The sequence below is a fragment of the Meles meles genome, chromosome 4 (assembly GCF_922984935.1).
Source record: "Meles meles chromosome 4, mMelMel3.1 paternal haplotype, whole genome shotgun sequence".
Lineage (NCBI taxonomy): Eukaryota > Metazoa > Chordata > Mammalia > Carnivora > Mustelidae > Meles > Meles meles.
In genome coordinates, this window is record NC_060069.1 from 102,729,322 (window position 1) to 102,742,241 (window position 12,920).

At 36.5% G+C, this 12,920-nt stretch overlaps 1 protein-coding gene across 1 annotated transcript in view; it reads left to right on the forward strand.

The window, feature by feature from the left end:
• Window positions 1-12,920, forward strand: part of CFAP44 (cilia and flagella associated protein 44) — a 147,997-nt gene that overhangs the window by 63,228 nt on the left and 71,849 nt on the right. Inside the window, exons 20-22 of the mRNA XM_046001509.1 lie at window positions 3,074-3,129; window positions 3,288-3,450; window positions 5,138-5,268. Coding sequence (XP_045857465.1) covers window positions 3,074-3,129; window positions 3,288-3,450; window positions 5,138-5,268 — 350 coding nt within the window. The remainder of the gene's footprint in view (window positions 1-3,073; window positions 3,130-3,287; window positions 3,451-5,137; window positions 5,269-12,920) is intronic.

Here is a 12,920-nt window from a genome sequence, read left to right on the forward strand (position 1 = left end):
TTTCTTTGTTTTCAGAATGTACAACTTTTTCAGATATATATTTTGCTTTTCATTTATTCACTTAATGAAGGGGCATATATGGGAAGTATACCATAATTTGTGTGTTTGAAAGGAGTTGTAAAAGTGGTAGTTTTTAGTATTAGAATGACAATATGGATCATGACTAAAGATTCAGTTAAATTATTCTATTCTTTTTTTTTTTAAGATTTTTTTTATTTTTATTTATTTGACAGAGAGAGATCACAAGTAGACAGAGAGGCAGGCAGAGAGAGAGAGAGGGAAGCAGTCTCCCTGCTGAGCAGAGAGCCCGATGCGGGACTCGATCCCAGGACCCTGAGATCATGACCTGAGCCGAAGGCAGCAGCTTAACCCACTGAGCCACCCAGGCGCCCAAATTATTCTATTCTTAAGCAGAATGTATCATTGGATTTGTAATGAAGACTGATCCCCAAATTATATCCATTTGCCCTATCACATGACAAAGTAGTTCCTTTGGGAAAAAAAAAAATCACTAATAACCATTTGAATTGCTCCTCAAGAAGAGGGAATTGTATTAAAAAGACCGTAGTTAAAATTCCTGTGAACACATTGGCATTCCACTTAATAGGTAACCAACTTTAAAAGAAGATACAAAAAAAATAAGGCAGACTTGAGCAGGTAAATTTTCATTTCTATTAATAGAAGCAAAATTAGGAGAATGGACTCTTGTCCAAAGAGCTCCTGCTCAGAAAGAAGAATTACAGAAGGGGAAAGTGTAAGAATAAGAGAATCTTTTTCTTTCTACCTAGCGCTAGGTCTTCCTATGGAAATCTACATTGGACAGAAAAAAACCCATTTCACATTTGTATGATAGCATCCTTTTAGATATAAATTTAATCAGTATTTCTTATGTCCCTGATGTGGACTGTGCTTTTAGGAAGACAGAATCAGAAAATCTGAATAAATAGAGTACTAAGCTCTGCATACGTCTAAGGATCTTACTTTAGAATCTGCTGGGAAGCCCTTAAAAGTACAGATTCCTGAGCCCCAGCCAGGAGCAATTAAATAAGAATATCTGAAAGTGAGGGCCAGGTATCAGTATTTTATAAATTATCTTGCCTTCTTCCTGGGTCTCAGCCCCCATGACTCCAATGTGCAGCTGGGATTGAGAACAATTGGCCTGTATTTTGGCACAGTTGGTAGCAACTCTGTTTTGGTTTTTTTAAGCATTTTATTTATTTGACAGAGGGAGAAAGATCACAAGTAGGCAGAGAGGCAGACAGAGAGAGAGGAGGAAGCAGGCTCCCTGCCGAGCAGAGAGCCTGATGTGGGGCTCGATCCCAGAACCCTGGGATCATGACCTGAGCCGAAGGCAGAGGCTTAACCCACTGAGCCACCCAGGCGCCCCGGTAGCAACTCTGTTTAACTCAAATTTATTATAAAAAGCTGAGGCCAAGAGATAGTTGGTTAGGTATCCTGGAGATCACAATGCTAATGGAAAACCAAGGGGCTTGGCTCTGGAAAACAAAAGAATAGAAAAATAAAATTCAATCAAGTTATGTCATAAGTGATTAACAGTAGTTACAATGTATTAGCCATCAATGTCTCTTCTACTGGTCATGTCTTATGACTTCACTTTTAAAAGTTCTAAACTTTGAGGTACCTGGATGGTTCAGTCAGTAGAGTATGTAACTCTTGGTCCCTGGATTGTGAGTTTGAGCCCCACATTGGGTGTAGAGATTACTTGAAAAAATAAAGTTCTGAACCTTATCCCACACAAAAATATGTAAATTTACATTTCATATGTGTAAAAACTAGTACTGTAATAATATAACTTCTTCAAAAAAGAGTCCATATTTCTTCACAAGGAATGGCAACGAACCAGAGATCTATCTGTTATGAAAAAGAATAGAGAATAAACAAGTTCAATTTTACTTAGGAACTGCTTAGCTAATAATCTCAGACTTCATTTGGTTCACTTGATTATAATTCTACTTCCTTAAATTTTATAGCATAGCACCTGAATAAGCAAAGTAATTTTAAGTGATTTACCTCATAGTTCCCTTAAACTAATTTGCTTTCTAAACGGAGATTCATGGGGCACCTGTGTGGCTCAGTGGGTTAAAGACTGTTTCAGCTCAGGCCATGATCCCACATCGAGCCCCACATTGGGCCCTCTGCTCAGCAGGGAGCCTGCTTCCACCTCTCTCTCTGCCTGCCTCTCTGCCTACTTGTGATCTCTCTCTGTCAAATAAATAAATAAATAAAATCTTTAAAAAAAGGAGATTCATATTTCTGATTTCATCTTTCTTTCTCAAGGAGGGAAACTGTATTATTCCTGCATATGTCACTGTATGTCTTTTTTTTTTTAAGTAAGCTCAAGTGAAATGCTTAAAGTTTAAAAAATATTGTATATCAATGATACTCAAAAAATTTAATTTAAAAAAATATATATTTTAAAATCTTCCTGTATATATGTAAGGTATTTAGGGAGACTTATGCATATATAAAGGGGCATAAGCTAAAAAACAGAATTTTAAAACAAATGACTTAGAAAATTTGTGTGTATTCTTTGTTAATAACTCATGATATTAGGGGCGCCTGGGTGGCTCAGTGGTTTAAGCCACTGCCTTCGGCTCAGGTCATGATCTAGGGTCCTGGGATCGAGTCCCGCATCGGGCTCTCTGCTCAGCAGGGAGCCTGCTTCCCTCTCACTCTCTCTGCCTGCCTCTCTGCCTACTTGTGATCTCTCTCTGTCAAATAATTAAATAAAAATCTTTAAAAAAAAAACAAAAACCTCATGATATTAGCAATTCAAATTTTGGAGCAGAATTATAGTAATATTAATATTTTGCATACCCATTAGTTTTCAGGACTTTTTTCTACCTACCTCTTTAAATAAAGCAGAAACAAATAAGTTTAATCATTTGCAGTTTTCCTCCTAATTTTCACTAGTTTATTTCTTGCAAAAGTGCTTTGCAGGCCTATAATTATTAGAAAATTCGCAGAGGAAAAAAACTCAGTTTACTTCATATCAGATATTTTAAGAGAAATATGCATTTTAAAGGATTAAACATTTCTCCCCTTTCTACAGTTTGGAATTGAAACAGAGCCAATTCCAGAAGATATTGAAGATCCCAAAGCCTATAGGTATGGAAATTTTTGATAAACACTAATTAGCCCTGAACTGTTGCAAAATGGCATTTTATAGAATTTGACCAAGCCAAAAAAATTTCCAAATTATTGAGTCTTCGTTTCTTCTTTTGCTGTTTCTGTATCTCATTATCCTTTTCAATTTCTGTTTTCAGTATTGAGAATGCTAGAAGAAAAAGACAACATGACAAGTTAATGAAAGAAGTGGAAGAAATAAAGGCTGGGAAGAGAGAAAAACTCAAAGCTTTGAGGAATGAATTTTGGAAACTTCTAGAAATGAATCAAGGATTACCAAAGCATATGCAGTTTAAGCGCACAGTAAGCCTAAAATAAATTTGACTTTAATTTTTAACATGCAATTTTGTTTTGGATCAAGACTATTCTGCTGATAAAGTAGGGATTCCTTAAAATCATCTTTAAGCTTCCCCTTATCAGGTCAGCATGTTGGCAGCAGCTAAAATATAGAATTTGACACCCAACTTGGTTTGGATACAGAAGAGCCTCCTTACATAACACAAAGTTTACTTCCAGATTTAGCTACCTCACTTTTTGGGGGCGGGGCGGTAACAAAGTAAGATATAAATACAGATTTGAATCTGGTTATCAACCCATACTGTACCTAGGCAAGATATCCAACCATTGTAAAGGTACACCATCCAAGCCTCCCTCAAAAAAATTGAAAAATCCAGAATACACCAGCTGTCTCTACACCTTAAAGAACTGGAGAATCAACAACAAATCAAACCAACTCCACATGCAAGAAGGGAAATAATCAAGATTAGAGCAGATTTAGCTATTTCACTTTTTGGGGGCAGGGTGGTAACAAAGTAAGATATAAATACAGATTTGAATCTGGTTATCAACCCATACTGTACCTAGGCAAGATATCCAACCATTGTAAATGTACACAGATATTTTAATTCTCTGTGATTCTATTTCTATAATTTACCAGATCTGTTGAAAAGATAGTAACTGATAGTTCCACAGAATTTTTAAAAGATGACTTAGTATGGTTGTAGCTATGGGGAGAATTAACAAATTATTCAGGCTAATTTTGTATTTTTTTTTCTTTTCTGACTTATTACAAATCCCCATCTACCTGCTAGTTTTTTTCTTTTCATTATATACTTCTTCCTAAGTGGAATTGGTGTCAAGAACCTAATCAAATAAAAAGCCAGAATTTACATCCTGATTATACCTATAATTTTAGAGTCACCTAGCCAATTCCATGTGAAAAATGCTTTGGTGAAATAATAATGGATAATTCATACTGATTAAAAGGCCAACCTATAATGGTTAAAAGATATTTATGCTATTTTACTATGAAAAAAATTGACATTTATTAGAATATGGGTAAAATAATTCAAAATAAAGAACACATGAGGTGAGTTCTGTGAATAAGCATTTTATATATATCATTACTTAAAACAGAAACACCCCTGGAAAGATTAATTAGTACTTACAATTTAGTCTGAATGTGTGCCCTGATGTTTTTCCAAGAGTAAAGACAAAAGACATTAGCCCTCTAAGTATCCTTATGGGAGAAATGGCCATGTGAAGGACATCCAGCTAGAACATGGCATCCTCAAAAAGACTTAGCTGTCTTTCCTGGATGGGGTCATATAGGAAGACATGCCATGAATGTCTATCCTGTGCCTAGCTGATTATGTGCCAATAGTTGCTTTGGGGTTGTGGAATTACTATTATTTTTTAACTCTGTACACTCTCCAAATATTCTGTTGTTCACTGTTTTTATTGTGGGAAAATCTTTTAATGTATAACCTTATTTGCAGAATTAGTTCTGAGAACTTTTCTCCATATTTTGTAGAAATAAAATTGTAAGTATATTTTTTTCTAGAACAGAGAGTTTGTGATATTTGGGAGAGAATTGTAATGCAACATAAAATTGAGTACAAAACTTAATCTGTATCTGTGTATGAAATAGGATTGATAATAGACATGGATAAAAGTACCCATTTTGATGAACAAATCTACTTATTTGCAGGATTTTGATATAGATTCCAAAATTCGTGCTGAGATTGGCAGGAAAACAGCTTTTAAAATTCAAAAAGTGGAAAAAGAATTAGCTTGGGAAAAAGAGAAACATCAGATTGGCCTCATGAAACTACAGAATAGGTAGGACTCATATTTCCTGCAAGTTAAGATGTTCGAGAACATGTATTTGAATGGAGTTGTTCACAGTGGCTTAGTCGAAGTGGTAAGGTAAGAGGTATTCGAGAGTAACTACCAACTCTTGAAATCTCAAGAGTCGCTGCTACTGATATCTTCTTGAGCTTTCTGAGAAATTCAAATCTGGGAAATTTAACAATTAGATTTTTCAGAGCACCAGCGTGGCTCAGTCAGTTAAGCATCTGACTCTTGATTTCAGCTGAGGTCATGATCATGAAATTGAGCCCTGTGTCGGGCTCCATGCATGAACCCTGCTTGGGATTCTCTCTCTCTGCTCCTCCTCACCTGCTCTCTCTCTCTCAAAAATAAATAAGTAAATAAACAAATAAGTCAGATTTTCAACTCAACACTGAAAAACTGATTTAAAAATGAGAATACATGAACAGACATTTCTCCAAAGAAGATGTCCAGATGGCCAACAGACACATGAAAAGATGCTGAACATCTCCCATCATCAGGGAAATTCAAATAAAAAATGTGATGGGATATCACCTCATACCTGTCAGAATGGCTAAAATAAAAAACAAGGACAGCAAGTATTGGCAGTGATGTGGAGAAAAAGAAACTTTACGAACTGTTAGGAATGCAAACTGGTGCAGCTACTGTGGAAAGCAGTATGGCGTTTCCTCAAAAAGTTAAAGCTAGAGCTACCTAATGATCCAGTAATCACACTACTGGGTATTTACCCAAGAAATAAAAAAAGAAAAAAAAAACACTAATTGAGAGGGATACATACACCCCTATGTTTATAGCAGCATTTTTTTTTTTTTTTTTACAATAGCCAAATTATGGAAGCAGCCCAAGTCCATAGATAGATGAATGGATAAAGAAGATGTGGTATATGTATACAATGGAATATTCAGCCATAAAAAAGAATGAAATCTTGCCATTTGAAATGACATGGATGGACTAGAGAGTAATGCTAAGCAAAATAAGCAGTCTGAGGAAGACAAATACCATGCTTTCACTTGTGGAATTTAAAAAACAAATGAGCATCATTCTTCTACATATCGCTGTCCAGTTTTCCCAGCACCATTTATTGAAGAAACTGTCTTTTTTCCATTGAATTTTTTTTCCTGTTTTGTCGAAGATTATTTCACCATAGAGTTGAGGGTCCATATCTGGGCTCTCCACTCTGTTCCACTGGTCTATGTGTCTGTTTTTATGCCAGTACCATGCTGTCTTGGTGATCACAGCTTTGTAGTAAAGCTTTAAATCGGGTAACGTGATGCCGCCAGTTTTGTTTTTGTTTTTCAACATTTCCTTAGCAATTCGGGGTCTCTTCTGATTCCATACAAATTTTAGGATTATTTGCTCCAGCTCTTTGAAAAATACCGGTGGAATTTTGATCGGAATGGCATTAAAAGTATAGATTGCTCTAGGCAGTATAGACATTTTAACAATGTTTATTCTTCCAATCTAAGAGCATGGAACAGTCTTCCATCTTTTTGTGTCTTCTTCAATTTCTTTCATGAGTGTTCTGTAGTTCCTCGAGTACAGGTCCTTTACCTCCTTGGTTAGGTTTATTCCCAGGTATCTTATGGTTCTTGGTGCTATAGTAAATGGAATCGATTCTCTAATTTCCCTTTCTGTATTTTCATTGTTAGTGTATAAGAAAGCCACTGATTTCTGTACATTGACTTTGTATCCTGCCACGTTACTGAATTGCTGTATAAGTTCTAGTAGTTTGGGGGTGGAGTCTTTGGGGTTTTCCATATAAAGAATCATGTCATCTGCGAAGAGAGAGAGTTTGACTCGACCATTCTCTTACACCGTACACAAAGATAAACTCGAAATGGATAAAAGACCTCAACGTGAGACAGGAATCTATCAGAATCCTAGAGGAGAACATAGGCAGTAACCTCTTCGATATCAGCCACAGCAACTTCTTTCAAGATATGTCTCCAAAGGCCAAGGAAACAAAAGCAAAAATGAACTTTGGGGACTTCATCAAGATCAAAAGCTTCTGCACAGCAAAGGAAACAGTCAACAAAACAAAAAGGCAACCCACGGAATGGGAGAAGATATTTGCAAATGACAGTACAGACAAAAGGTTGATATCCAGGATCTATAAAGAACTTCTCAAACTCAACACACACAAAGATAATCATATCAAAAAATGGGCAGAAGATATGAACAGACACTTCTCCAAGAAGACATACAAATGGCTATCAGACACATGAAAAAATGTTCATCATCACTAGCCATCAGGGAGATTCAAATTAAAACCACATTGAGATACCACCTGACACCAGTTAGAATGGACAAAATTAGCAAGACAGGAAACAATGTGTGTTGGAGAGGATGTGGAGAAAGGGGAACCCTCTTACACTGTTGGTGGGAATGCAAGTTAGTGCAGCCACTTTGGAGAACAGTGTGGAGATTCCTGAAGAAATTAAGAATAGAGCTTCCCTATGACCCTGCAATTACACTGCTGGGTATTTACCCCAAAGATACAGATGTAGTGAAAAGAAGGGCCATCTGTACCCCAATGTTTATTGCAGCAATGGATACGGTCACCAAACTGTGGAAAGAACCAAGATGCCCTTCAACGGATGAATGGATAAGGAAGATGTGGTCCATATACACAATGGAGTATTATGCCTCCATCAGAAAGGATGAATACCCAACTTTTGTAGCAACATGGATGGGACTGGAAGAAATTATGCTGAGCGAAATAAGTCAAGCAGAGAGAGTCAAGTATCATATGGTCTCACTTATTTGTGGAGCATAACAAATAACATGGAGGACATGGGGAGATGGAGAGGAGAGGGAGCTGAGGGAAACTGGAAGGGGAGATGAACCATGAGAGACTATGGACTCTGAAAAACAACCAGAGGGTTTTGAAGGGGCGGGGGGGGTGGGAGGTTGAGGAACCAGGTGGTGGGTAATAGGGAGGGCACATACTGCATGGAGCACTGGGTGTAATGCCAAAACAATGAACACTGTTATGCTGTAAATAAACAAATAAAAAAAATTAGAAAAAAAAAAAAAAAACCAAAACAAAAAACAAATGAGCAAAGGGAAAAAACAGACAAAGCAGGTAATAGACTCAACTATAGGGAGTGAATTGATGGGTACTAGAGAGGAGATGGAAGGAGGGGTGTGTGAGATAAGTGATGGGGATTACAGAGGGCACTTGTGAGGAGCACCAGATGATGTATGGAAGTATTGAAATCACTTACATTGTACACCTGAAACTAATATAACACTGTATTAACTGTGATGGCATTAAAAATAGTATAAAAATTTTAAAAATAAAAATGATTTTTTATAAACCAAATTATGTAATAAAAATTTGCTAATCTGGTTTTGGCAAGTTATTTATTTTATATCTAGTTAACACATGAGCATGTACATCTTTTTTAAAAAATATTTTATTTATTTATTTGACACAGAGAGAGAGAGGGAGACAGCGAGAGAGGGAACACAAGCAAGGGGAGTGGGAGAGGGAGAAGCAGCAGGTTTCCCACTGAGTAGGGAGCCATTGATGGGGGCTCGATCCCAGAACCCTGGGATCATGACCTGAGCTGAAGGCAGAAAATAAATGACTGAGTTACCCAGGCACACTTGAGCATGTACATCTTTAAAAAATAAAAAATAAGCTAGAATCAAAAGACTTATAATGAAAGACAACTTTCTGTCCAATCTCTCTCATCTACTAATAGGACTCCCCATGAGGAAATTGTCTTTTTTTTTCTTTTTTTACCTTTTTGAGATGTAATTTACATTCAGTAAAATGCATAAATTTTAACTGAACAACTTGGTGAATTTTTATAATTATATATCACCACTACCCAGATTAAGAACATATATAGCACTCCAAAATTTTCCTTATGGCCCCCTTCCAGTAAGTATCAACTCTCCAGAGATGAATGTTTATCACAGTTTTGCCCGTGAACTTCATCATACAAATTGAATGTTGTAGTATGAACTTTTTTTTATTTGGCTTCTTTTACTTAGCATCAGGCCCAAGATTATCTACATTATTGCAGGTAGCAGTAGTTTATTCTTTTTCATTGTTTTGTAATAATTTTCTATGCTTATACCATGTTTTATTTATTCATTCTACTGTTGATGGATATTTCAGTTGTTTCTATCTTTTGGCTTTAATAGTGCTGCTATGATCATTCTTGTGCATGTTTTTTGGTGGACATAAGAACTTATTTGTTTGCTTTATAATCAGGAGTGAAAATGGTGGGTCATAGATTGTATGCATTTTGACTTTACACTGCCAAACTGTTTTCCAAAAATGGTTCAACCAATTTATACCATGACCATCAGCATATGAGAATTCCAATTGATCCCCATTGTATTAGCTTCCCAGGGCTTCCATGACAAAGTAAAATACACGATTGGCTTAAAATAACAGACAAAACTTCTGGAGGCTGGAAGTACAAAATCAAAGCATTGGTTGAGTTGGGGTGGGTTTTTTTGTTGTTTGTTATTTGGTGTTTTTTTGAGGCAAGATATGTTTTTATTTATTTATATTGAAGTATAATTGACATATGATGTACTAGTTTCAGGTGTACAACCTATTGATTCAACAATTCTGTGTGTTACTTAGTACTCACCACAATAAGTATAGTCACCATATACTATTACCATGTTATTGACTATATTCTCTGTGCTGTACTATTCGTCTCCATGACTTATTTATTTTGTAATTGAAAGTTTGTTAATCTCTTTTTTCTTTTTTAAGTAATATCTTGGGTTGCTTCCATATCTTGGCTATTGTAAATAATACGGTAATAAGCATAGGGGTGCATATATCTTCAAATTAGTGTTTTTGTTTTCTTTGGGTAAATAGCCAGTATTGGAATTACTGGGTCATATGGTATTTCTATTGTTCATTTTTTGATGAACCTCCATACTGTTTTCCACAGTAGTTGTACCAATTTACATTCCCACCAACAGGGTATGAAGGTTCCTTTTCTCCCCCACATCCTCACCAACACTTGTTATTTATTTATTTATTTATTTATTTTGATGCTAGCCATTCTGACAAATGTGAGGTGATATTTCATTGTGGTTTTGATTTGTATTTCCCTGGTGATTAGTGATGTTGAGCATCTTTTCATGTGTCTATTGGCCATATGTATGTCTTTTGAGAAAATATATGTTCAGGTCCTCTGTCCATTTTTATTTTTATTTTTATTTAAGATTTTATTTATTTGACAGACAGAGATCACAAGTAGGCAGAGAGGCAGGCAGAGAGAGAGGAGGAAGCAGGCTCCCAGCTGAGCAGAGAGCCCGATGTGGGGCTCGATCCCAGGACCCTGGGATCATGACCTGAGCCGAAGACAGAGGCTTTAACCCACTGAGCCACCCAGGCGCCCCTCCTCTGTCCATCAAAAAAAATTTTTTTTGAAGTAAGCTCTATGCCCAACTTAGGTCTTGAACTGATGACCCTGAGATCAAGAGTCACATGCTCTACCAACTGAGTGAGCCAGGTCCTCTATCCTTTGCCCATTTAAAAATTGAATTGTTTGGGGTTTTTTGGTGTTGTGTAAGTTCCTTATATATTTTGGATGTTAACTCCATGGATATATTATGTGCGGATGTCTTCTCTCATTCATTGGGTTGCCTTTATGTTTTGTTGATGGTTTCCTTTGCTGTGCAAAAGCTTTTTATTTTGGTGTAGTCTGAACAATTTACTTCTGCTTTTGTTTCCCTTGCCTGAAGAGATTTATCCATGTATATGTTGTTAAGGGTGATATCTAAGAGATTACTGCCTGTATTTTCTTTCAGGAGTTTTGTGGTTTTAGGTCTCACATTTAGGTCTGTAATCCATTTCGAGTTTATTTTTGTGTATGATGTTAAAAAAATGTTTCATTTTCATTCTTTTACATGTAGCTGTCAAGTTTTCCCAGCACCATTTGTTGAACAGACTGTCTTTCCCATGTTTATTCTTGTTTCCTGTGTTGTAGATTAATTGACCATATAAGCATGGGTTTATTTCTGCTCTTTCCATTCTCTTCTGTTGATCTATGTGTCTACTTTTGTGCCAGGACCATATTGTTTTAATTACCATAGCTTTGTTCCATATCATAAAATCTGGGATTGTTCTACATCCAGCTCTGTTGTTTTTTTCTCAACAAATGTCTTTGTGGTTTCCTATAAGTTTTAGGATTACTTGTTCTAATTCCATGAAAAATGCTATTTAAAAGTTTCTTCAGAGACCTGGGAGGGAGAATCTGCTCCATTCCTCTCTGAGCTTCTAGTGTTTTGCCAGCAATCCTTAGTTTTCCTTCCATAGATGAATTATTCTAAATCTTCTGCCTTCAAGTGGTGTTCTCTCTGTGTTTTTTCACATAATCTTCTCTCTGTGCATGCCCAAGTTCCCACTTTATGTAAACACACCGGTAATGTTGGGATTAGGACTGTTCTCATCTCATTTTAACTTGATTGCTCTGTCAAGACCCTATTTCCATGTAAGGTCACACTTCGAGATACTGGGAGATTTCAAAATCTCTTTCTGGGTGGATAAAATTCAACCCATAACACTCATGCTTGTAATTTGATATTGTCATTTCTTTGAATTTTAGCAATTCTATAGTAGTATCTCAGTGTGATTTAAGTTGGTATTTCCCTGATGAGTGGTGATTTTAGATAATTTTCTTGTATTTATTTGTTATTTGTGTATTCTCTTTTCTAGGGGTTCAAGTTTTTTGTTCATTTAAAAAATTGCATTGTAAGAATTATTCATATCTTCTAGATAGGAATCTTTTCTCCTCCTCCGCCTTCTTTTTCATTCATTCATTCTTTTTTTAATTAACATATAATGTATTATTTCCCCAGGAGTATAGGTTTGTGAATCATCAGTCTTACACAATTCACAGCACTCAACATAGCACATATCCTCCTCAATGTCCATAAACCAGCCACCCCATCCCTCCCCTCTGGCCCAGCAGCCCTCAGTTTGTTTCCTTAGATTAAGAATCTCTTATGGTTTGTCTCCCTCCCTGGTTCCATCTTGTTTCATTTTTCCCTCCATTCCCCTATGAATCCCTGACCTATTCTCAAATTCCTCATATCAGAGAGATCATATGGTAATTGTCTTTCTCTGACTGACTTATTTCGCTTAGCATAATACCCTCTAGTTCCATCCATGTTGTTGTAAATGGCAAGAGTTCGTTCATTTTGATGACTGCATAGTATTCCATTGTATATGTATACCACCTCTTCTTTATCCATTCATCTGTTGATGGACATCTAGGTTCTTTCCACAGTTTGGCTATTGTGGACATTGCTGCTAAACACTCAGGTGCATGTGCCCCTTCGGATCACTATGTTTGTATCTTTAGGGTAAACACCAAAGAGTGCAATTGCTGGGCTGTGGGTAGCTCTATTCTCAACATTTTGAGGAACCTCCATACTGTTTTCCAGAGTGGCTGTACCAGCTTACACTCTCACCAACAGTGTAGGAGAGTTCACCTTTCTCTGCATCTGAGCCAACACCTGTCATTTCCTGACTGGTTAATTTTAGCCATTCTGACTGGTGTGAGGTGGTATCTCATTGTGGTTTTGATTTGTAATTCCCTGATGTCCAGTGATGTCGAACACTTTTTTCATGTGTCTGTTGGCCATTTGGATAT